Here is a 25,337-nt window from a genome sequence, read left to right as displayed (position 1 = left end):
CAGGCCGGGTCGACCCGTCCCTCTCGGCGGTCCCGACCTCCAGAGCGCCTCAGTCCGGAGGCAGTCCCGCGGACACGGCGTCGCAGAGGGAGCCCGATCCCGGACGCTGCAGGCCAGGCAGCTGGGAGGACCGCCCCTTCTCAGGCCCTGCGTCCTGGCAGGAATCCCAGGCCGCGACGGGGTCCGGCGGTAAGCAGGGAGTCGCAGGCTGGGCTCCCTGTCACCCCTCCCCCATCAGATGGAAGATTTGGAGGACAAGGTACGGCCGCCCCGCCTGGTGATGTTCCGGCCAGGGGGCAGGCTTCGTCAGGATCGTCTAGACGGACGCCTAGATCTGCAGCGACGTCGAGGCAACAGGTCCGGTCGGAAGTCTGGGTCCCGGCGGTCGGGCGGCAGGTTGCCGGCCCATCGGTCAGCGCGTCCTCATCCCCGTTCCACAGATGTCGTTGGGAAGGACAGTCGTCGGCGAGAGAAGAGCTGGAGGAAGGTGAACTGGACGTGTATCGTCGAGGTCAGGATGGTCCGGCTGACGGGAACACAGCGCCTGTGCAGCCCGGTGAGTGTATAACTCCATCATTGTCTTATCCAGCGATTTTTATGTCGGGTGTCGGCGGGGGGGCTGCTAGCATTGCATCGGGGGCCGGTAGTGGCGCGGGCGGACGCGACGGAGCGGGTTTGGCAGACTTAGTGGGTTGCTTACGGGAGCTGGTGGGGCGCCTAGACAGGGCCGCGGCGCCGGTAGTAACGGAAGTGTCCCCTGCGGTAGTTTGGGAAGGCCCCAGGGACGTGGGATCGTTACAGGCGCGTCCCGTGATGGCGGTTAGAGAGGCGGTCGCGGTGTCGGTACAGACCGAGGCACAAAAGGATGGCGATCGAGTGCGTATGGATGATCGTGCTCGGGGGGAGGTGTACGTTTGTTTTGAGGGTCCGTTGGGGGCGCATTTAAAGCAGGAGGTGCGTGATCGGATCTGGAAGGACGAATATGTTGAAATTTTTTCTCTCTTGCCGCTGGCTAAATTTAATTTGGATAAGAGCAAGCGGGATGAGAGTAAAAAGGACGAGGAGGAACGGCGGCGGTATAGGCTTATCCCGCAGACGTTCGTTAATTGGTCGCAGGCGTTCGCCATATTGGCCAGTGTGATAGGGGAAAAGGCGCCGGAAAATTGTTCGGCGTTGTTTTGTTATTTTGATGCCATTGCGGAGGCTCATAGGGCGTATGGGGGTCAGGCGTGGCTGCGATACGATGAGCAATTCCGTCAGCGGAAGGCGGTTCGGCCGGCGATTCGGTGGGACCAGAAGGATATTGCTCTCTGGTTACGGGTTACGGCTCCGGTTAGGCAGTCTTTTCCCGGGAGCGCCGGCCAGGGAGGCCAGTCTAGTCAGGTTGGACAAAGCGGCGGGGGAAAGGCGGGGTTTTGCTGGCAATTTAATGAAGGTCAGTGCAAGTTCGGGGCCACGTGCAAGTTCAAGCATGTGTGTTCCGAGTGTAATGGTGCATCACACGGGGCGGCAAAATGTCTGCGAAAAAAGAGGTCAGGGAACCAGCACGCGGCTGGTCAAGGGGGTGTCGCCGGTGAGGGTGGAAAGGATGGCCCCTTATCTAAATGAGTATCCGGATAGGGCGGCGGCTAAGTTGCTTTATGAAGGGTTTCGTGTTGGTTTTGTTATTCCTCCGCCTCCTTATGAGGTTCCGGTTACGCGCAGGAATTTAAAATCGGCTTACTTGCATGCGAAAGTCGTGTCGGAAAAGTTGTTAAAAGAAGTTTCGTTGGGCCGCATGTCGGGGCCGTTTGTTGAGTCGCCGGTAAAAGATTTAGTTGTGTCCCCGTTGGGTATTGTCCCTAAACGCGAGCCCGGAAAATTTCGTTTGATTCAACATTTATCGTATCCCAAGGGTTCGTCGGTAAATGACGGGATTGATCACGAGTTGTGCTCCGTAGTGTATACCTCATTCGATAAGGCGGTGGGGTTAGTGCGGGCTGCGGGTCCGGGGGCGCTGCTAGCAAAAACCAACATCGAGGCTGCGTTCAGGTTGTTGCCGGTCCATCCAGAAAGTCAACGGCTGTTGGGTTGTTTTTGGGATGGGGCTTTTTACGTGGATCGGTGCCTTCCGATGGGGTGTTCCCTTTCTTGTGCATACTTCGAGGCGTTTAGTAGCTTTGTGGAGTGGGTAACGAGGGGAGTATCCGGGGTCGACTCGTTGATCCATTACTTAGATGATTTTTTGTGCGTTGGCCCGGGGGGTTCGCCGGTTTGCGGTAATTTGCTTCATGCACTACAGAAGGTGGCGAGGGATTTTGGGATTCCTTTGGCGCCGGAAAAAACGGAGGGCCCGGTTGCGACGATTTGTTTCTTGGGAATCGAAATAGACTCGGTGGCAATGGAGTGTCGTCTCCCGGCGGATAAGTTGGGTGCTTTGAGGCTGGAGGTTCGACGGGCTTGTAGAATGAAGAAAATGACGCTGAGGGAGCTTCAGTCGCTGCTGGGGAAGTTGAATTTCGCCTGCCGGATTATGCCGATGGGGAGGGTGTTCGGTAGGAGGTTGGCGGCGGCAACGGCGGGAGTGCGTGCGCCGCATCATTTTGTGCGGGTCAAGGAGGAGCACCGAGCTGATCTTCAGGTTTGGGATGACTTCTTGGGCCAGTACAATGGTCGCTCGCTATGGATGGCCCCAGCGCAGGATACGAGTGATTTGAATATTTTTACGGATGCGGCTGGGGCGGGTGGTTTTGGAGCTTACGGGGGAGGTCCGTGGTGCGCGGGTCATTGGCCGGCTAGCTGGGTGTCCAGTGGACTCACGCGGAATCTGGCCCTGCTCGAGCTGTTTCCCATCGTGGTGGCGGCTACCATTTGGGGGGACAGGCTCAGGGATAAGAAGGTCCGTTTTTACTGCGACAACATGGGGGTGGTGCTTGCCATTAATAACATCACGGCGTCCTCTCCTCCGGTAGTTCAATTGTTGCGACATTTAGTGTTGGTGTGTTTGTCGTTGAACGCGTGGGTGGTGGCGGTGCATGTCCCGGGTGTACGGAATTGTATCGCTGATGCTCTTTCTCGCTCGCAGTGGGATCGGTTTCGGCAATTGGCACCGGGAGCGGAACGTCTCGGTTTGGCTTGTCCGGAGCATCTTTGGGATCTGGTATCGGTCCCGTAGAGCAGCTGTTACAAAGGTCTTTGGCGCGCACGACGTGGAGTGCTTATGCTGCTTGTTGGAGGCAGTGGGAGGAGTGGGTAAGAGAGTTGGGTGACGTCAATACGGATAGAGACAGGTTGGTGGCACTTTTGTACTGGTTAGGGGACGCCTGGGAGGCGGGGTTTTCAGTAGCGAAGGTGAACCGGTTCATATCTGCGGTGGCGTTTGGGTTTAAGTTGCGGGGCTTTCGGGATGTATCGAAGGAATTTCTGGTATCGCAGGCTTTGAAGGGGTTGCGCCGAGGTAGGGTTGAGGCGGATAGTAGAAGGCCGGTGTCGTTTGCTTTGCTTAGCTCGTTGGGCGGTTCATTAGCATCGGTGTGTCGTTCTTCAGATGAAATGGATTTGTTTCGGTTGGCTTTTTCGTTAGCGTTCTTTGGAGCATTTAGAATAGGGGAGTTGGTGTCGCCAAGTACTAAACAGGCAGGGGGGCTGAGATCTGGGGAGGTGTGCCTTTTTGCAGATCGGCTGGAGGTATGGTTGCGTCGATCTAAAACTGACCAAGTAGGGAAGGGTAAACTGATAGTTTTGTTCGCTCTCCCGGGGTCGGTCATGTGCCCAGTCGAGTGCATGCGGGATTTTACGAAAAACAGGGGGTCTCCAGATTTGCCTTTGTTACGTCATGTGGACGGGTCGTTTTTGTCCAGGTTTCAGTTTGGAGCTGTATTTAAAAAATGTTTGACGGCGGTTGGTGTTGCGGCAGGCTCATATTCATCTCATTCCTTCAGGATTGGCGCAGCAACGGAAGCGGGGCGCTGGGGGTTGGATGATGAGGGGGTGAGGCGTATTGGTCGTTGGGAGTCTAAAAGGTTTAAGTCCTATGTCCGCCCCCATATGTTATAATTTTGTTGTTTACGCTTTACAAATGTTATATGGTGGTGCCTAACTGTGTTTTCCGTTTCAGATTCGCCTCCGTGTTTGGTGTGGTTGATGGGTCATTCGTACGTGCACTGGGGGGCTTTGAGGGCGGACGTCCGCCCGGATGGTCGCCAGTTGCGCATTCCGCGACAGGACGCGGTTGTGCATTGGCTGGGTTTTAGAGGTATGTCATGGAGCAGGGTGTTGGCGGAATTCCAGACATATGCGCGGCTTGATAGGGTTCCGGAGGTCTTAGTGTTGCACGTGGGTGGGAATGACTTAGGAGTCCGCCCCTTTCGTGAGTTGGTGCGGGATATCAAACATGATATGTTGTGTTTGTGGGTATCTTATCCCAAGTTGGTGATAGTGTGGTCGGACATAGTCCCAAGAAAGCATTGGCGGTTAGCTAGATCTGTGGAGAGAGTCAATAAGGCTCGCATTAAAGTTAACCGGGCGGTGTCCCGTTTTGTGGCAAGAAACGGGGGCATTTGCGTGAGGCATAGGGATTTGGAGTCAGGAGTGGGGAATTTCTGGAGGAGTGACGGGGTTCATCTGACCGAGGTTGGCATTGATCTTTGGAGCTTGGCGATAGCAGAAGGCATAGAAAGGGCGGTGGTGGTGTGGAGGAACTCACAGGCTTAAGGTGGTCAAGGCCTGTTTCGCTGTGCGGGGGGGAGTCCTTGAGGCCAGTCAGTACAAAATGGTGGGGGGGTCGCATCGGGGGTATGCGTCCCCCAAAAAAGGTACATGGTTGAAGACTTCATCGGGTGTTATCCCTTTGAAGTGGTCTTCTGGTAGAAGGTATATCACTTGAAGGCTTCATCGGGTGTTATCCCTTTGAAGTGGACTTCTAGTGGTCGGTATATCACTTGAGGGCTTCATCGGGTGTTATCCCCTTGAAGTGGACTTCTAGTGGTTGGAGCCATCTGCAGAGGTGAACGGTGCTTCCGAGCTGGTTTACGGCTGGAGGTAATTGGTGGTTTGCAGATGGCTAATTCGGTGTGTTCTTTAAAAAGGAATATCTGAAGGGGCTTCAAGGACTTCCTCTGCTCGGGTTAATGTTAACGTTAAATTGTTATTTACGATTCTGACCCATGTTGGGTCATGTGAATTATTAGGAGGAATTCTCTGGTGGATTCCTAACTAGTTATCCGAATGTTTCGGATTTAAATTGTTTTTATAAAACTGTGAAATTAATAAACGGCTGCTGTGGCCATTTCACATCCAACCTCGGTGTCATGTGTCTTTACTAAAGTGGGGGTGGTGGGATAGTATGGTCTAAGGTTAACACACGACTCTACTTAGGCAGGTCATGTCTCTCCACATCAATGTCAGGTTGGACAAGAGATCACAAGTTGAGGTACACTTTAAAGGGAATCTGTCAGCAGATTTGAGAACCAATAATTTTGAGGCCATCAGTAAAGATTTGATGAACGACAAACAAGACTCTCTCACTCATAGTGCAATCGCTGCATGTTTACACTGCTGGAGAATGAAATCAGCATCTCCATAAAGCTTGTCAGCAGAGGGAAGCATGAAGTGCTCTAAAATTTCCTGCTAGACGGCTGCATTGACTCTGGACTTGATATAACACAGTGGACCAACACTGTTGCTGTTTTAAGATGAAAGTAAATTTTGCATTTCATTTGGAAATCCAGGTCCCAGAGTCTGGAGGAGGAGTGGAGAGGCATCAATCCAAGTTGCTTGCAGTCCAGTGTGAAGTTTCTACAGTCAGTGATGGTTTGGGGGCCATGTCATCTGCTGGTGTTGGTCCACAGCGGTAATATCAAGTCCAGAGTCAGCGCAGCATCTACCAGGAAATTTTAGGGGACTTCATGCTTCCCTCTGCTGACAAGCTTTATGGAGATGTTGATTTCATTTTCCAGCAGGACTTGGCACCTGCCCACACTGCCAAAAGTACCATTACCTGGTTTAATAACCACAGTAACACTGTGCTTGATTGGCCTGCAAACTCGCCTGACCTAAACCCCATAGAGAATCTATGGGGCATTGTCAAGAGGAAGATGAGGGACACCAGACCCAACAATGCAGACGAGCTGAAGACTGCTATCAAAGCAAGCTGGGCTTCCATAACACCTCAGCAGTGCCACAGGCTGATCGCCTCCATGCCACGCCGCATTGATGCAGTAATTCATGCAAAAGGAGCCCCGACCAAGTATTGAGTGCATATACTGTACATACTTTTCAGTCGGCCAACATTACAGTATTAAAAATAATTTTTATTTCTAATTTTCGGAGACACTAAATTGTGGATTTTCATGAACTGTTAGGCTGGGTTCACACGACCTATTTTCAGAAGTAAACAAGGCGTATTATGCCTCGTTTTACGTCTGAAAATAGGGCTACAATACGTCGGCAAACATCTGCCCATTCATTTGAATGGGTTTGCCGACGTACTGTGCCGACGACCTGTAATTTACGCGTCGTCGTTTGACAGCTGTCAAACGACAACGCGTAAATTGACTGCCTCGGCAAAGAAGTGCAGGGCACTTCTTTGCAACGTAATTTGAGCTGTTCTTCATTGAACTCAATGAAGAGCAGCTCAAGATATACGAGCGTCACGGACGCCTCGTATATTACGAAGAGGAGCATTTACGGCTGAAACGACGCAGCTGTTTTCTTCTGAAAACAGTCTGTCATTTCAGCAGTAAATGACAGATAGCATGTGCACATACCCTAAGCCATAATCTTCAACATTAAAAGGAAAAAAATATGGAAATAGATCACTCTGTGTGTAATGAATCAATATAATATATGCGTTTCACTTTTTGAAGTGTACTGAAATTAATAAACTTTTTGATGATATATCTAATTAATTGAGACGGACTAATATATATACACACACACACACACACACACACACACACACACACACACACACACACACGCAGTGGATATTAAAAGTCTACATACCCCTGTTAAAATGACAGGGGGTTTTTTCATGTTACAAACTCAGTCCAAGATTAATAATTTCAGAACTTTTTCCACCTTTAATGCGACCCATAATCTGTACAATTCCATTGAAAAACAAACTGAAATCATTTAAAGGGAAAAAATAAAAACCAAAAATAATGTGGTTGCATAAGTGTGAACACCCTCTTATAATTGGGGAAGTGGTTGTATTCAGAATTAGCCAATCACATTTAAACTCATGTTAAATAGTAGTCTGTACACAGCTGCCATTATTAAAGTGATTCTGAGTAACCCCATATAAAGTTAAGATGTTCTATTAGGATTTTACTGATATTTTCTTTGTTACATGTTACAGCAAAAGTCATGGTCCGTAAAGAGCTTACAACACGTCAAAGGGATCTGATTGTTGAAAGGCATCAGTCAGGAGAAGGGTACCAAAGAATTTCCAAGGCATTAGATATACCATGGAACACAGTGAAGATGGTAATCAAGGAGTGGATTACATTTGGCACAACACTGACATTACAAAGAACTGGACATCCCTCAAAACTTGATGAAAAGACAAGACAAAAATTGGTCAGGGAGGCTACCAAGAGGCCTACAGCAACATTAAAGAAGCTGCAGGACTTTCTGGCAGGTACTGGTTGTGTAGTGCATGTGACAACAACCTCCCGTATTCTTCATATGTCTGGGCTGTGGGGTAGGGCGGCAAGACGGAAGCCCGGCTATGTTTTGCAAAGACCTACATCAAGTCTGCCAAAAGCATGTGGGAAAACGTGTTATGGTCTGATGAGACCAAGGTTGAACTTTTTGGGCATAATTCCAAAAGGTATGTTTGGCGTAAAGCCAATACTGCACATCACCAAAAGAACACCATACCCACTGTGAAGCATGGTGGAGGCAGCATTATGCTTTGGGGCTGTTTTTCTCCAGCTGGTACTAGGGCTTTAGTCAAGGTGGAGGGAATTATGAACAGTTCCAAATATCAGGCAATATTGGCACAAAACCTGCAGGCCTTCTCTAGAAAGCTGAAGATGACCGCCGCATCTAAGGGTTTACAACACCATCGGCACCCCGGCAATGCGATTGAGGGGTGCCGATGGTTGCTATGGCAACCGGAGGCCTAACAAAGGCCTCCGGGTCTGCCATCTACAGAAGACGATTAGGTCCTTTTAGTGTGAAACTGGCAGGTATAATACCCTGCAATACATAAATATTGCAGTGTATTATACCAACGATCGGACAATTGGACCTTCAAGTCCCTAGTGGGACTAAATAACAAAAAAAGTTTTAAAAAAATGCTGTACAAAAATAAGAAAGTGTAGCATTTTCAAGTAATAAAATAGAAAAAAAATCGCCCATATTCCCTTATCAAGTCCTTTATTATTTAAAAAAAAGAAAAAATTTAAATAAACTATGCATACTTGGTATCACTTCGTCCATAACGGCCTGAGCTATAAAAAATATAATGTTATTTATCCCGCGCGGTGAACGCCGTGAAAAAATAAAATAAAAAAAGAATACCAAAATAGAATAAATAGGGATCAAAAGTTGCATGTACCCAAAAATGGTACAAGAAAGTACTATAGTTCGTTACGCAAAAAACACGCCCTCACACAGCTTTCTTGATGAAAATAAAAAAAAGTTATGGCTTTTAGAATATGGCGACACAAAATGGAAATATTTTTTTTTTTTTTTAAAGTGATTAGAATTGTGCAAACACTATAAAACCTAAAAAAATCGCATTGACCCACAGAATAAATTAACTAAGTAATTCATAGAGCACGGTGAATGCTGTAAAAAAACAAACAATAAAAAACAATAGTAGAATTGCTGTTTTTTTGCTCACCATGCCTCTAAATAAAACAGAGTAAAAAGTGATCAAAAACATGCATGTACCCCAAAATGGCACCAATAAAAATTACAGATTGTCCCGCAAAAAATAAGCACTCACACAGCTTCATCGCCAAAAAAAAAGAAAGTTCTGGCTCTAAGAATATTGCGACACAAAATGTGCAGATGGTTCCAAAAGGGGGATAAGATTTATAAGATTGGGCACCATTTATCAGTGCGACACCGGCCACTTTATCTGTGGATTATTATTTATTTACCCCATTATACCCTCTTATTATACCCTGATGTACTCCGCACAGCTTACCTATGCCCCCACATTATAAACTGAAATACCAGTAAAAACCCAAACATATCTACCACCAAGCTAAATCTCCACTCCAAAAGCCAAATGGCACTCCCTCCCTTCTGAGCCCTGCAGTGTGCCCAAACAGCAGTTTACGTCCACGTATATGGCATCGCCATACCCGGGAGAACCCGCTTAACAGGTTATTTGACATTTGTCTTCAGTGGCACAAACTGGGCACAACATATTGTGCACTAAAATGGCATATCAGTGGAAAATCCACTGCACATTATTTTCTAGTAAAATAGTATTTAGTAAAAATACTTACTGCACCCTCTAATAAATGCCCTAAGGAGTATCGTTTCCAAAATGGGGGTAACTTCTTGGAGGTTTGTTTTACGATTTGACCTCAGAGCCCTGCAATCGTAGGCTAATGCTGTGAAAATCACCAATTAGACCTCAAATGTGCATGGCGCTCTTTCCCTCCTGAGCCTTGCCATATGTTCAGGCGAATGATATATGCCTTGAGGAATGTAGTTTACAAAAGGGGGTCACTTCTCAGGCTTTACCACTGTACTCTAGTACTTCAGGGTCTTTGCAAATACAACATGGCGCCCGAACACCAATCCAGCAAAATCTGCGCTCCAAAAGCCAAATGGCACTCCTTCCCTTCTGCTCCCTGCCTTGTGCCCAAACAGCAGTTTAGGACCACACATGAGGTATTGCCGTACTCGGGAGAAATGGAGTAACAAATTGTTTGGTATTTTTTCTCCTGTTACCCCTTGTAAAAGTGAAAAATTTGGAGCGAATACAACATCATTTTGGAATAAATTACTTTTTTCATTTTCACTACCTATTCCTAATAAAATCTATAAAACACCTGTGGGGTCCTGTTTACAAGCCCACTAAATAAATACCCTCAGGGGTGTAGTTTCAAAAAAATGGGGCCACTTCTCAGGGGTTTCCCCTGTACTGGTACCTCAGGGGCTCTGCAAAAGCGACATGGCACCCAAAAACCAATCCAGCAAAATCTGCATGCCTAACAGCGCTCGTGCCATTCTGAGCCCTGCTGTGTGTCCAAACAGCAGTTTCTGACCACATATGGGGTATTGCCGTACTCGGGAGAAGTTGCTTTACAAATGTTGGGGTTCTTTTTCCCTTTTAACACTTTTGAAGATGAAACAATTCTACATTAAGTGGGAAAAATCTGTATTTTTAGTTTCACGACCAAATTTCAATACATTTTGCAAAACACCTGTGGGGTTTAAATGCTCACTATACTCCTAGTTAAGAGTCCTTAAGGGGTGTAGTTTGCCTAATGGAGTCACTTTTGGGGGGTTTTCCACTGTTTTGGTCCATCAGGGCTTTGCAAATGCAACAGCACCCAAAAACCATTCTAGCAAAATTTGAGCTCCAAAAGCCAAACGAAGCTCCTTCCCTTCTGAGCCCTGTGGTGTATCAAAACAGCAGTTTATGACCACATATGGGGTATTATCGTACTCCGGAGAAATTGCATTACAAATATTGGGGTGCTTTTTCTCCTTTATTGTTTGTGAAAATGAAAAAAATCTGAGCTAAACCTACTTTTTGTGTGAAAAAATTTAGACTTTAATGTTTACGGCCTAATTCCAAGAAATTCTGCAAAAAAACTGTGGGGTTAAAATGCTCACTGCACCTTTAGATTAATTCCTTGTGGGTTGTAATTTAGCAAATGGTGTCTTTTCGGGGGTGATTCCACAGTTTGGACCCCACAAGACCTCTTCTAACCTGACATGGTGCCTAAAATATATTCTAATAAAAAGGAGGCCCCAAAATCCACTAGGTGCGCCTTTGCTTCTGAGGCCTGTGTTTCAGTCCAGTAGCATACTAGGGCCACATGTGGCATATTTCTAAAAACTGCAGAATCTGGGAAATAAATATTAGGTTGTATTTCTCTTGTAAAATCTTCTGTGTTACAGAAAAAAAATGGATTAATATTGAGTTTCTTAAAAATAAATTAATTTGTAAATTTCAGCTCAACTTTGCTTTAATTCCTGTGAAATGCCTAAAGGGTTAAGAAACTTTCTAAATGCTGTTTTGAATACGTTGAGAGGTGCAGTTTTTAAAATGGGATGATTTATGGGGGCTTCTAATATGTGGGCCCCTCAAAGCCACTTCCGAACTTAACTGGTACCTAAAAAAAAGGCTTTTGAAATCTTCTTAAAAATGTGAGAAGTTCGAAGCCTTGTAACGTCCTAGAAAATAAAAGAATGTTCAAAAAAACGTTGGCAACATAAAGTAGACATATGGGAAATGTGAACTAGTAGCAATTTTGTGTTTCATTATTATCGGACTTACAAACAGATACATTTAAACTTAGAAAAATGGAAATTTTTCCACATTTTCTCTAAACGTATGTGTTTTTCACAAATATATACTGAATATATCAAACAAATTTTACCACTCACATAAAGTACAAAGTAGCATGAAAAAGCAGTCTCAGAATTACTTGGATAAATAAAAGCATTCCAAAATTATTACCACATAAACTGACGCGTCAGTTTTGAAGAAATTGGCCTGGTCCATAAGGTCAAAACAGGCTGCATCCTGACCGGGTTAAAATACAACATCTTTGAATGTGTATATCACTTGGCAATGTAAAAGTTCCACCAAAGAGCCCAATTCTTACACACCAGTGTTTTTTAGTAACATTATCCATCCAGGAGCGACACACAAGCTGCATCAAAGTTTTATTTTGACCTATAACAAACGCCTATCTCACAAGCCATATGCTCTTGAGATAGAACTACACTTATCTTATCTATAGTGGATCTGCTGAGGAAAAACTAGCAAAAAGCGTCTGCACCAAATAAGTAAGTCTAGGGGCTAGGTTTACACACACCAATTCCTCTGTCCCCATAATAATGCTACAAGGTTGGTCCAAGCTAAACATTAACATATATAGTAAAATTATACAAGAATGCTTAGAACCCCATTACATACATACAAGTGAACGATATTAGCAGCTCTTTTTATAAGCTAAACTTTTATAAACTTTGTACTTTAGGTTTAGTGCTCCTTTAAGTGTTTCAGGTTCATTTTCATACAACTAAGGGAACAGAAAGAAAGTTTACTCACATCATTAGTCGTGAAGAAGATGACAATCAAAGTCACACAAGCGGTCCCCACCACAAACAGTAAAATAAGTAGCAGCGGATAGTGCTGGCTTATGCACTGGTACTTTTCGTAAAGTGAATGTGTAATCATCCAGTCCTCGTTGTCCTTTATTAGATACTTCCCTTTGGATGGCATTTTAATACAGTCTCCTTGCTTTCCCTTTAATTCCAAGATTTCACAGCACAAAAGTCAGACCAAAGCTTTTCGTCTCCCCAGGCTTCTGTGGCGCGTCTGTCTGATTCACATTGTGAGCCTGCATCCGCCGTGAGAAGTCTACAGCTGGGGCAAGGTAAGAAAACCAGCTCCCTCCTCCCAAAAACATGTGCAGCTTATCGTGGGTTGTAAGCAGGCATTGCTGTGCCTAGATGATATCCTGTCGGGCTACTGCAGTGACTTGCCACACACCATCTCATGCTTCGATCCTTAGTGACCCTCTTTGTATTCTGTGAAAAAAATGGAGAAATGCATTTTTAGAGTTAAATTCTTTACCACTTTAGTCATCGAACCTTCTCAAATGAATGCATGTATGTAAAACAAAAGAAAAAAGTTAACAAATAACTTTAAATAATTGAAATTTACAAAAGAAAAGAACAAAGCAGAAACCTCTAGAAGCTAATCGTGTAATTGTTAGGTGTTAGTACATTAAAAAGCTGGATTGCATGTCCTGTGTACACAAAAGGGCATCATAGTGTTCATGACAGCTCATTGAACAAGTGAGTCCGCAGGTGGCTCTTGAAAGGGAATTGAGATCTGAGAGGATGATGAGTGGACAGGGAAAGGTGGAGTTGCAGAAACTAGGACATTACGTCATTAGAGACGTAAAAGCCATGAGTCAGACACCTCACACCTTTTTTGTCTGCACTTATGTAACATTTCTATAATTTATACGAATTGCATCATATCCTTAGAATCCTCCAAGCTCTTGGGGTATCGTAGTAAAAACATAAAATTGCATAGATAAGTATGTTCCTCCAGTTTGGAAAATCTTCTGCTTTAGGATTCTCAATAGCATGTTCATGATAATTCTGTATGCATTCTCTCAGTCTATGCACAGTAGTAACTGTAGTAAGTTTAGTATAGATCATGCCAACTAAACCAAAGCTGACAATATTTAAAAAGTTATTACGGTTGAAATCTCAACTTCTAGAAAAAAAAAAAAAAGTTGATGTAAGGAAGAACATTTTAAAGCTAGAATGTAGTACATACATTCTCTATCCACCAAAATACAATTAATTCTTCTATGGCATGTAAATGGGTATTCCCAATTAGACACTTATGGCATATCCACAGGATATGCCCATAGATGTGGGTCCCAGCAGCACTTGCTCGGCTGTTTCTGTAACTCCCATTGAACAGAATGGAGACAGCACGCAACTCTCTCTCCACTAGTCCCCACCTGGAATCAGACACCAGGTTTTCGATATATATGCAGGTACCAGCGCTATCAGACATTTCCACGTCAAAATCGGCTCCAAAAAACTCAGTGTGAAAAATGTTTATTTTTAGTTTGTTTTGGCCCCAGACTGGCTGCTGAGCGGAGGCGTAACTTGAAGCCCCTTGGACCCAATGCAAAAATCTGTAACGGGGCCCCCCACCTACAACGTCTCATTTATAATAGCAATGTCTTGTTAAATGGCAGAGGGGCCTTAGGGCCTCAAGCACCAGGGCCTGGGAGTGACTGCTACCTCTGCATCCCCTATAGCTACGCCTCTGCTATGGAGTATGAGAATATGTCCAGCGAAGATAGAATAATTATAAACACAAGTAATTAAATAGCCATTGAGAAAAAAGATTATCTGGCAACCGCCACACAAAGTGTTAGATGTTGGTTTTCCTCAGTGCACGTTATGTACCTTAAATATGGGGCTACCTTAATGTATGTGCATTTCCGTTAGCGAGTTGCAAGTGCTTGATAAATAAGTCACAGGAGATCTACCTTTTTCTTATAAGCATTCTCCAAACCAATTCAATGCAGCTAGAAAACTTGTAAAGAAAGTTAAGTGGGTCATCGTGTAATTTCAACTAATGATGGATGACATTAAACCTGAAAAGTCAACATTACGGAAGTTTTGAAGAGAAATTTGGAGTGTGAACAGAATGACAACATGTGGAGGGGAAGAGTGTACACAGAAGGGGAGTAGAAGGGTTTTGAACAAAGGAACTGGCTGCCCCTTTTCCTAAGCTGCTTTCCCTCCCTCCATGGTAACCAGGCTATTCAGATCACAAAGCACTGCTGAGGACATGGCAATTAACTCATTCTCTACCAAAGTATCCTAAAGAAAATGCAAAACTCTAGTGGCTGCAAATAACCCCTCAGTTACGGTCTATCAATTAGCATTGTAAACCCAGTAGACATGAAATAATAGATCGTTTAGTCTTGTATTACACCAAATAATATAATCAGGGGCGTAATTCTAAATAAGTGCAGAGATAACAGTCACTTCCAGCCCTGGTACATGAGAAGACACCATTATTATAAATGGCACATGATAGTTGGGTGGGGGTCCTGATACAGATTTTGCATTGGGGCCTGGGAGCTTCAAGTTATGCCTCTGAATATAATACCTAATTCATATTTAAACATTTTCTATTCTTTGGTATAATGTTCCAAATCAGGATGTTTAGATTTGAAGAGACAAACTATAGCTGTGAGAAGATGAGGTCAGGTCCATAAAGTGTTACATCCTTGAACAAAAAACGAGCCTGGTTATGGATCAAAGTCGCATTGCACCCAGTTTGCAATGATCACTTGACACATCATTAAACAAATGAAACAACTCAAGAACTTGGATCACAGCTCAGAAGACGGAGCCAGTGGTCAAACATGTTGTATGCACAGGACGAGGAAAGGAGAGATAGGAGCTGCCACTTTCTAAGTGATGTCTTATCAAGAATATGTCCAAACGAGAATGTTTCCATTTTGATTAATACCGCAAACTTTGTCAACAACTAGAATGTAGTTTAATTAATAGCTCAATCTGTAGCAGCTGTAATACAAATATCTTGTATAATAAGATGTCTGTTATCTTCTTAAATAAATGTACTCATGCCTTGACCAGATTGGCTTACTGTCACTTTCTGGGAAACAGGAATTTTTATAAACATTTCTATACAATTCCATAACATGAGCCAGAAAAAAAGGCAGTGCATGCAAATTCTACTTGTGGTCATTCAGTGTTAGCTGAAATATACTGTACTATAGAGAGCATCAGCTACTGACGGAAGCGGATATTCACATCTGCATGGACTGCACACGGCTATGGAAAGAGTAGTTTTGGCAAAATGAGCTTCAATTATAATCAAGTCTGAGGGCTGTCAATGCAATTCCAAAACCCTATACACACACACATCTTATATATATATATATATATATATATATATATACACATACACACGCTCGCTTTTATTTATTTTTATAGTAGTTTGACATTGCTTTTCAGTTTGTTTTGGACTGTGGTCTTGTTGTAATATCTGGCCTCTTTTCACAGATACAGTATTCAGCACTAGATACAGCTGCTCTAGTTACAGGATACGAAGCAGCTGTATCTCAAAGTTACAATTATTTTTAATAAAATGTAATTAGAAGGTTGCACCAAACACGCCGATACGCATTTATATATACACACATATATATACATATATATATATATATATATATATATATCACTTTCGAATGTGTACATAGTCTTAAACGCTTTAATATTTAAATATTTTGTGAAATATTTGTTTCACTGGATCACAGTTCTTGATTCCAAAATGCCTCTGCCAATATTGCGTGGCACATTTGCAATATGATTTTGGAGAGGTTTAACCCCTTAATGACCGCCGATTAGCCTTTTCACGGCGGTCATTAATGGGCTTTATTCTACAGCGCCGCTATTCCATGGCGCTGCATTAGAATAAAGTAAACAGAGCAGGGAGCCGTGAAATCTCCCTGCTCTCAGCTGCTAGAGGCAGCTGAGGGCTGGGGGCGTCCCTGCTCTGCCGTGTGAGATCGATATTCGTATCGATCTCACCCGTTTAACCCCTCAGATGCGGTGCACAATAGCGTGCACCGCATCTGAGTGGTTTTGGAGAGAGGGAGGGAGCTCCCGCTCTCTCCCACCGACACCCGGCGATAAGATCGCCGAGTGTCTGTGTCTGCGATGGCAGCCGGGGGCCTAATAAAGGCCCCCAGGTCTGTCTGTAATGAATGCCTGCTAGGTCATGCCGGAGGCATGACCTAGCAGATGCCTGTCCGTTTCAAACGGACAGGCAGTAATACACTGCAATACAAAAGTATTGCAGTGTATTATAAATGTGATTGGATGATCGCATATGAAAGTCCCCTAGTAGGACAAGTAAAAAAAAAAAGTTGAATAAAGTTAATTTAAAAAAAGTGAAAAAAAATGAAAAACCCACTTTTTCCCCTTACAAACACCTTTATTATTAAAAAAACACAATAAAGCAAAAAGGTTACGCATATTTGGTATCGCCGCGTCCGTAACGACCCCGACTATAAAGCTGTTACATTATTTAACCCGCACGGTGAACGCTGTAAAAAATAAAATAAAAAACAATGGAAAAATTGCTGTTTTCTGTTAATCCTGACTTTAAAAAAATGTGATAAAAAGTGATCAAAAAGTCGCATCTACTCTCAAATGGTACCAATAAAAACTACAAGTCGTCCCGCAAAAAACAAGCCCTCATACAACTGCATCGGCGGAACAATAAAATATTTATAGCTCTTCGAATGTGACGATGGAAAAACGTAAAAAATGGCTTGGTCATTAGGGCCCAGAATGCAAGCAGGGGGAAAGGGTTAATGGTGCATGGTATTTATTTTCTTTACGCAAAATATTTGTATAAAAAATTGCAAAAAACACAATCAAACTTCCAGTTCTGAACTTAACCTTGAGGGTCACAATGTATTAGTTCAGGAGCTGTCTACACCTCACATGGATTTAGGCTCTGTTTTTGCCCTACGTCCTTAGGGCTCCATTATCCAGAGGAAGGTAAAAAAATTTAAATAAAGTAAGTTTGGCCTCTGTTGGTCTGGTATACGTGTGTATACCTTTTTTTTTTGCAGATGGAATAGCGTAGTAGACTACACTTTTCTAATTCAAGGGATCCCGTAAAACAAACCAATACTGCACAGTTTCGTTTTTTTAACTTAGAAGTCTAAGGGTAACTTATGCTACTATATGGCATACATTACAGGTATACATTTAACATACACGTAATGGGCTGTTAAATACACTTTCATGACATATATACGTTAAATAGATACGATTAGGGGGGACGTACACGTTAAATAGAGGCATCCCTCACAAAGAATAAATTGGTATTTGTTTAACATATACATCATGAACAGGGTCATGAGTTTTTAACATATACATTTAACGCATATCAATACGCTCTATGGTGACAGATACCATTGTTAAGGCATTTTTCACAGCCTACTTTTGCCGTATATGTCGACAGCTTTTACAGGTGTAAACATTAAACTTAGGACAAACGTGATGAGCCTAAGAGGGTCATGGCCGGGCCTTGGGACAGGAGCCTGGACAGACTGTCACTATTCGATTTGGGATGGCTTAACAAGGGGAGGAGCCCGAGAGATTTTGTAATCTTCACCTTTAATTATCCCTCATTGGGGAAAGGCCTATGCGCAGGGAATCCCTGGGTCATAGTACTAGGATATTATCCAATAACAACTGCTGATGCCTGCAGCATTTCTGAAGCAAAAAAACAAAGTCGATACACAGAAGTACAAATCCGAGGTCAGGGCTGACAGAGTGCATGCAACACGATAAGACAGATACAGGTCATGGCAAGCAACGATTCCAAGGCAAAGTCAGGAAACAGAAGTGTCAAAATGGTCACTCATGAAGGACAACCCTTGTCTGTATGCCCTATTATGGAGGGGATCCCCCGCTTGGGATCACCCTCTACGAGTCAAAACGGAGAGCAACTCTTTGAATGGTTGCCATGTAGTGCTACATTTTACCTGCAGCAGTTGCTGCAGTTGTAGCGTCTGCCCAGACGTGGCTTTCGCTGGGCTGTTTTACTTTTCCCTGTTATATTCAGTAAATAAACACTAATGATGCATTACAATTTGCAGAAATATGTTTTATTTATGTTTGTTCAAACTAAAGAGATGAACAGAACATGTTTTTTTTTAGAAGGGGCACTAAAACATTTACATAAAAATGGATTCAAAAGATGAGGAAACAGTCTACAATCATCTATGATAAAGGAAGGAGGAAGAGACGGATCTTTTTAGAAGGCACTGCTACACTTCAAAGGGGATAAAGGACGTGAAAATGATAATCACGTAACTAATAAAATTGTTACTTAATAGCAGCTCGTAACTTCATCACGAATAGACTTTTGGTTGTACACGTGACTTTTAACTCTTGCCACTGTCTTCATTAAATCTTTTTACAATTTTATTTGTTACGTGATTATCATTTTCACGTCCTTTATCCCCTTTGAAGTGTAGCAGCGCCTTCTAAAAAGATCCGTCTTTTCCTGCTTCCTTTATCATTTTTACGGTGACCGGACGGTTTACCGGTTTAGGGTCTTGGCAGCAGCACACATTGAAAGCAGTTCTTTCAAGCCTGGTTTGATTCTACCCAAGTGAGAGTACTACTATATATGTTCTCATTTTTTATCCATCTGGTTATCTGCACTATGTGGCGCTGTGTTTTTGTTCGTCTCCATATCTAGATCGGACTACATCATCTCCAGCTGAAGTCAGTATTCCATTTTTGAGGGAAACTCCTTTAGCCGTATAGGTTCCGCTATTGAGATCCACGGTTATCAAAAAGACCCTCTTGTATTGGCGGCCGCATTTTGTCAGACTTGAGACCTATTTATTCTTATCCCCTACAATCATTTTTCTTTATATTATCTGACTGGTCTGGTACTCAAGTAGTGGTAGATATTCTTACTGGAATAACACCAGTTTAGGACTGCTGTTCATACCGAAAGCTATATTTATGCAGGTCCACATGAGGGCACACTCCGGCATATGGACGGTATAGACCCCCTCTATGAATCAGAATGTTAATGTCAATGTTATTGATAATTGGGTTTAATTAGAATAGAGACACCCATCCATTACTACAGAAAGCCCTGTTGGATGTAAACATCACTTAAAGTAAAACCTCCAGTTATAGTATATGCCTTCTTTTCCACCAGAACTTTAAAAGTGAAAGCCGAAGACGCATATGGGAGAGCTAGCTGTCCAGTTGCTAAGGAAACTGTACAACTCCAAAAGCCTCGGCAACATTTTTGCCCGATCTGCCAGATGTGTTTCATGCGCTCCTTTCTCCAGCGGAGCATCAACATCACAACATATGGGTACATATACACTACCGTTCCAAAGTTTGGGGTCACCAAATATAGTCAAGACATTGACAAGGTTAGAAATAATGATTTTTATTTGAAATAATAATTTTCTACTTCAAACTTTGCTTTCGTCAAAGAATGCTCCATTTTCAGCAATTACAGCATTGCAGACCTTTGGCATTCTAGCTGTTAATTTGCTGAGGTAATCGGGAGAAATTTCACCCCATGCTTCCAGAAGCCCATCCCACAAGTTGGATTGGCTTGATGGGCACTTCTTGTGTACCATATGGTCAAGCTGCTCCCACAACAGCTCTATGGGGTTGAGATCTGGTGACTGCGCTGGCCACTCCATTACAGATAGAATACCAGCTGCCTGCTTCTTCCCTAAATAGTTCTTGCATAATTTGGAGGTGTGCTTTGGGTCATTGTCCTGTTGTAGGATGAAATTGGCTCCAATCAAGCGCTCTCCACAGGGTATGGCATGGCGTTGCAAAATGGAGTGATAGCCTTCCTTATTCAAAATCCCTTTTACCTTGTACAAATCACCCCCAGACGAAGGCATTTGCGCCGAAACGCACGTTGGGGTGGATCTCAGCTGTTGGCTCTTCCCGTTTTCCACCATGGGTATGTTAGACTTCCACATTATGTTCCATTTACTTGTGTAACATACCTCTTTTATCTTCTTCTATGCATGTCTAGTTCTCCTGCATGCACAGTATATGTGTGATGTCCAGCATTTTTGTTTGTACCCCGATTCAAATATTATTACTGGTTGAATTTTTGGGCTATTATTCGTGCACATATTATGTTCATTTTGTGCTGTTGGGCTACACTCGCATATGTTGGATTTGCTTATTCAAGCTGACTATATTTTATATTATTGTATATATTACATATACCATTTCTACTAGGGGATCCACACATTTCCTATTTATTATTTGTGTATATTTGGGTAATTCCCAGTTGAGCTTCCGTGTTTTTACTGTTGGTCTATGGATTTTTTATCATTGTATGACTTATTTCATGTTAATAAAGTATTTTTGTATTTTTCATTATCTTCTCGTCTCTCAGCATTCAAATATTAAAATAGGTTCTGTAGACTTTGTGTTTTTTTTGTATATTAGTATGTCCCATTTTTTGGTGATATACTTAGAGTTAGGGGTCTTGCCAAAACCAGGAGTGGGTCCAAAACACAGAAGAGGTATTGTTTACATTTAGCCAGGATCACACATGCAATTATGTTCCAGCTTTGTGATGCAGATTCTGTGATGCAGACTTCTTTATTGCAGTGTATTATGCTGTCAGTGTAAAACTGATAGGTATTCTATTAAGCCATGCCTCTAGGAGGGCCTAATAGGCATACACTGATGGCAGGCCTGGGGGCCCTTTTTAGGCCCCAAGCTGAAATCCAAACCATCGGGGCACCCAGCGATTGTGTCGCAGAGGTACTCATGGGGTGACAGAGGGAGCCCCCTCCCTCTGAAACTACTTAGATGATGCTGGCGATATTGACCATGGCATCTAAGGGGTTAAACGGGCAGGATCGGAGGCAACTTTGATCCTGACTGTTATAGCAGGTGCCTGGCTGTCTATAAACTGCCAGACGCCTGGTCTATGTCAGGCTTATGACAAAGCGCCATTAAAAGGCGGTGTTTTAACATAAGTACCCTCAATGACCGCCATGAAAAGGCGTATGGGCAGTCATTAAGGGGTTAACCTATGTAAATAAGTGCACTCAATATCCACGTTAAACCAATCTGACATTTTTGTATAATGTTTATAAAGTCAGATATTATACTCCTGTGAAAGCCACATGAAAAAGAGAAATGCTTGATTAATCTGTAAAACAAAAATAATTGGGATAGAAAATAAAAACCTATTATCTGTTCTTTACACGCAATTATATTTACTAGCGCCATTTCTTTTCTTTCCAGTAGAGAAAAGTGTTATTTTAGTTGTCCAGTAATGATTAACAGCATCAGGAAGAGCAGGCACATACTATATGGGATTAACAACTTGTATCCAGGATCTGGGTATAAAAAAAAATAATAATTCACATTTAGTTTAACAATATGTTAACTGATAAATTTATACAAGGAAATATGATACCGTAAAACAAGTAAAAAATGTACTCATAGACCTGTTCATCCAGAAAAAAATATGGAAGGGAGAACATGGAAGTGAAACACTACAATGGAAACATCACTAATTTTAAGAGTTTTAAATATTTATCAGTACATTTCTTTAATACAACATACAGCAACGGTGGAAATAAAAAACAAACGTATGCATTCTACCATTATGTAAATGTTTTTATTCATCTGTTCCCAATTTTATTAAATATATTCTAGGGAGACCAGGTTCCTAATTCTACTGCAATGCCTACAGTTTCAGATGAAGTCCTAGCTCTTTGCACCGAATTCCTGGTCGGCCTTATTATGGTCTATGGAGCCGATCTTGAAAGTGTGAAGTCTTAATCAATTCTGTCCTATTATTCTCTACTAGTGAGGAGGGCGGTACGATTAAAGTTCAAATGGCAGTCTGCTTTTTTTGGTACTTTGGTCTCACACTCGTGCGGGTACGTTGCCCTGCTTATAATAATGTGATATTAACGTGAACTCGTACTGCCGATTTTATGATTTCAATTGTGGAGAATTCTACTGTCCTTATTCTGTCCCTTTTCTTTTCCCTTTGTTTCTTTTTTTTCATTATTATATTATTGTTGATGTATATTTGATGTACATCCCCCTGCCTGGGGCTCAAGTTATTGTCTATGCTTGCTATCGGTTTGTTTATAAACCAATAAATACAGTTTGAGACAAAAAAAAATAATATATACTTAAAGAGACTCTGTCACCAGATTTTGCAACCCCTATCTGCTATTGCAGCAGATCGGCGCTGCAATGTAGATTACAGTAACGTTTTTATTTTTAAAAAACGAGCATTTTTGGCCAAGTTATGACCATTTTCGTATTTATGCAAATGAGGCTTGCAAAAGTACAACTGGGCGTGTATTATGTGTCTTACATCTGGGCGTGTTTACTTCTTTTACTAGCTGGGCATTCTGATGAGAAGTATCATCCACTTCTCTTCAGAACGCCCAGCTTCTGGCAGTGCAGATCTGTGACGTCACTCACAGGTCCTGCATCGTGTCGGCCACATCGGCACCAGAGGCTACAGTTGATTCTGCAGCAGCATCAGCATTTGTAGGTAAGTAGCTACATCGACTTACCTGCAAACGCCGATGCTGCTGCAGAATCATCTGTAGCCTCTGGTGCCGATGTGTCCTCGCTCGTCTGACACGATGCAGGACCTGTGAGTGACGACACAGCGTGATCTCTGGAGAACACGGCTGTGTCTGCACTGCCAGAAGCTGGGCGTTGTGAAGAGAAGTGGATGATACTTCTATACACAACGCCCAGCTAGTAAAAGTAGTAAACACGCCCCGATGTACGCACATAATACACGCCCAGTTGTACTTTTACTTTTCAACACGCCCAGTTGTACTTTTGCAAGCCTCATTTGCATAAATACGAAAATGGTCATAACTTGGCCAAAAATGCTTGTTTTTTAAAAATAAAAACGTTACTGTAATCTACATTGCAGCGCCGATCTGCTGCAATAGCAGATAGGGGCTGCAAAATCTGGTGACAGAGCCTCTTTAAGTTACCAAATATGAACCCCACAAATAAGGGCTTAAAAAACTTTGCACGACTTTGTGATATGTTGCTTCGGCCAAAAGAAACCGCTCCATGGGTATCATGCAACTCTGAGCGCTGCAGCCCCATCAAACAATTGATCGGCGGGGGTGCAGAGTCCTCTCCTATCCTATGGAAAGGCCATACATTTTTACATCTTGGATAACCCTTTTAAAAACTTAAAGCACATTACTTCCTGGTACATCGCCATCTACAGTTCTTCTGCAAGCTCCACTCCTCTGTTTTGAGTGATTGGTTGCTAGAGCCGTCACTCAGAGCAGAGAGTGTCACTAGCGACCACCGCGCCGGGGGATTCAAACATCCGTTTTTCGATAATACAACTTGCATAACCTCCCCCTTCCCTATATCACCAGGTCAGCAGTTTTGAGGTCTTAAAACTGCTGGCAGGTTCCCTTTAAAAGGATATTACCTCCTCATAATGTGATGGCATTTTGCGAAGATATGAAATCATGTTCTGATCGGTGGAGTGCCAATCATCCAGAAAATTAAGGGGCCATAGGGCTGGTTTAGCGCTGCGTCCCCTTTAAGTTTTTTCCTTGCACAGCTGCATTCCCGCCCACATACTGTGCATGGCTGCAATTCCATGCACAGCTGGTGCCATCAAGAGAACACCTTGTTAAAGCAATCCGGTTTTAGTCACTTTAAGGCTACATTCACACGAACGTAGCCCACCTTGGACGTGAATAACTGACGTTTTCCACGTCCAAGGTAGACCCGTGCAGGACACGTGGTCACGGACCCCTCCCCCCCCCGACTAGAGTCTATGGAGGGATGCGTGACACACAGGAAAATAGGACATGTCCTATTTTTCAACGGACCATTCACACGCTCCGTTGAAATAACAGTCGTGTGAACGGCCCCATTGAAATACATGGGTCAGTGTGACGGCCGTTGTTTTAACAGCCGTCACACGGATGAGATTTACATTTGTGTGAATGAGCCTTTAGTCCCTCAGGTCTTAGAAATGACAGCTCATTGAGATAAGTTTAGTTTTTGCCAATCCGGTGTAGTACAACTTTGAGATGTGCAACATGTGCCTCTGGAGTATTTTCAAAACTGATCACATCATATAGATAGCATATGACTGATTTTTGTTTTATAAAACACATCACATGTTGGAAAAAGCTGGGTGCTAAGGAGAGTCTATATGGCACTTGTTTGAAACGAAACAGTCCCTGTTGTGTAATAAATGTATTAAGGTCCCTAGTATCTTTAGGTTATAATACCTTGTGTTGCCTCCCTCAATCCACCAAACACCTCTTCTGTGTGTGGTAGTGGGTGACTGTTAATCACAACAGATTTGTTAGGCTCCTCGGGGTCCACACCAAGACAGATTCCACCATTTTTCTTAGTTGTAACAGCAATGGATGAAACCCGTTTAGAAGAATCAATATGTTCAATGTCTTGTCAAAGTTTCTGTAACTCCTGTGAGACATTTTCTCTCACTGCCATTGGCATCTGTAGTAATATTACTTGTATGTGTAATGCAGCAAGTAAGTCTCTGCTTAAGATAGCTGTAACGTTATGTGTAATATAAAATTCAGCAGGTACAGAATACAAGTTATTTGTGACCTTTGCTTGTAAGCAACCATGTAAAGGAATTTTATTTCTCAAAGGGGTTTTTCTTAGGCCCTGCTCACACAGCAGATTTTTTAAGCTAGCCAGAAAAAGAAGAGTCTTGCTCGATCTTTGGGTGGATTCCACCCGAGCCTCCCTTTGTAGTCAATGGGAGGAGAAATCTTCCTACCGATGGCAGGAATAATTCTGCGGCAGATTTTGTGGCTGGACCCGCCACACAAAATCCGCCGTGTGAAAAGGGCCTTATATTTATGGCTTATCCATTGAATGGCACTGCAATCCCATGCACAGTCACTACAGATGTGTACAGCTCGGTGCCTGGTAAACTATATAGAGTCCGCGGCGTTCATTGCCGCGTGCCCTTCAGTCATCTGATCGGTTGAGGTGTCGGGAGTAGGACCCTCACTTTTCTGATATTAATGACCTAT

The 25,337-nt window shown here is 43.2% G+C and overlaps 1 protein-coding gene across 1 annotated transcript in view; it reads right to left on the bottom strand.

Moving 5' to 3' along the window:
* ADCY7 (adenylate cyclase 7) overlaps positions 1-12,695 on the bottom strand; it is a 96,365-nt gene extending 83,670 nt beyond the window's left edge. Inside the window, exon 1 of the mRNA XM_075837522.1 lies at positions 12,239-12,695. Within this exon, the coding sequence (XP_075693637.1) occupies positions 12,239-12,412 (174 nt within the window). The 5' untranslated portion in view covers positions 12,413-12,695. The remainder of the gene's footprint in view (positions 1-12,238) is intronic.
* Positions 12,696-25,337: the final 12,642 nt, after the last annotated feature.

This window comes from Rhinoderma darwinii, chromosome 9, assembly GCF_050947455.1.
Source record: "Rhinoderma darwinii isolate aRhiDar2 chromosome 9, aRhiDar2.hap1, whole genome shotgun sequence".
NCBI classification, from domain to species: domain Eukaryota; kingdom Metazoa; phylum Chordata; class Amphibia; order Anura; family Rhinodermatidae; genus Rhinoderma; species Rhinoderma darwinii.
This window is presented reverse-complemented; position numbering and strand designations above follow the sequence as displayed.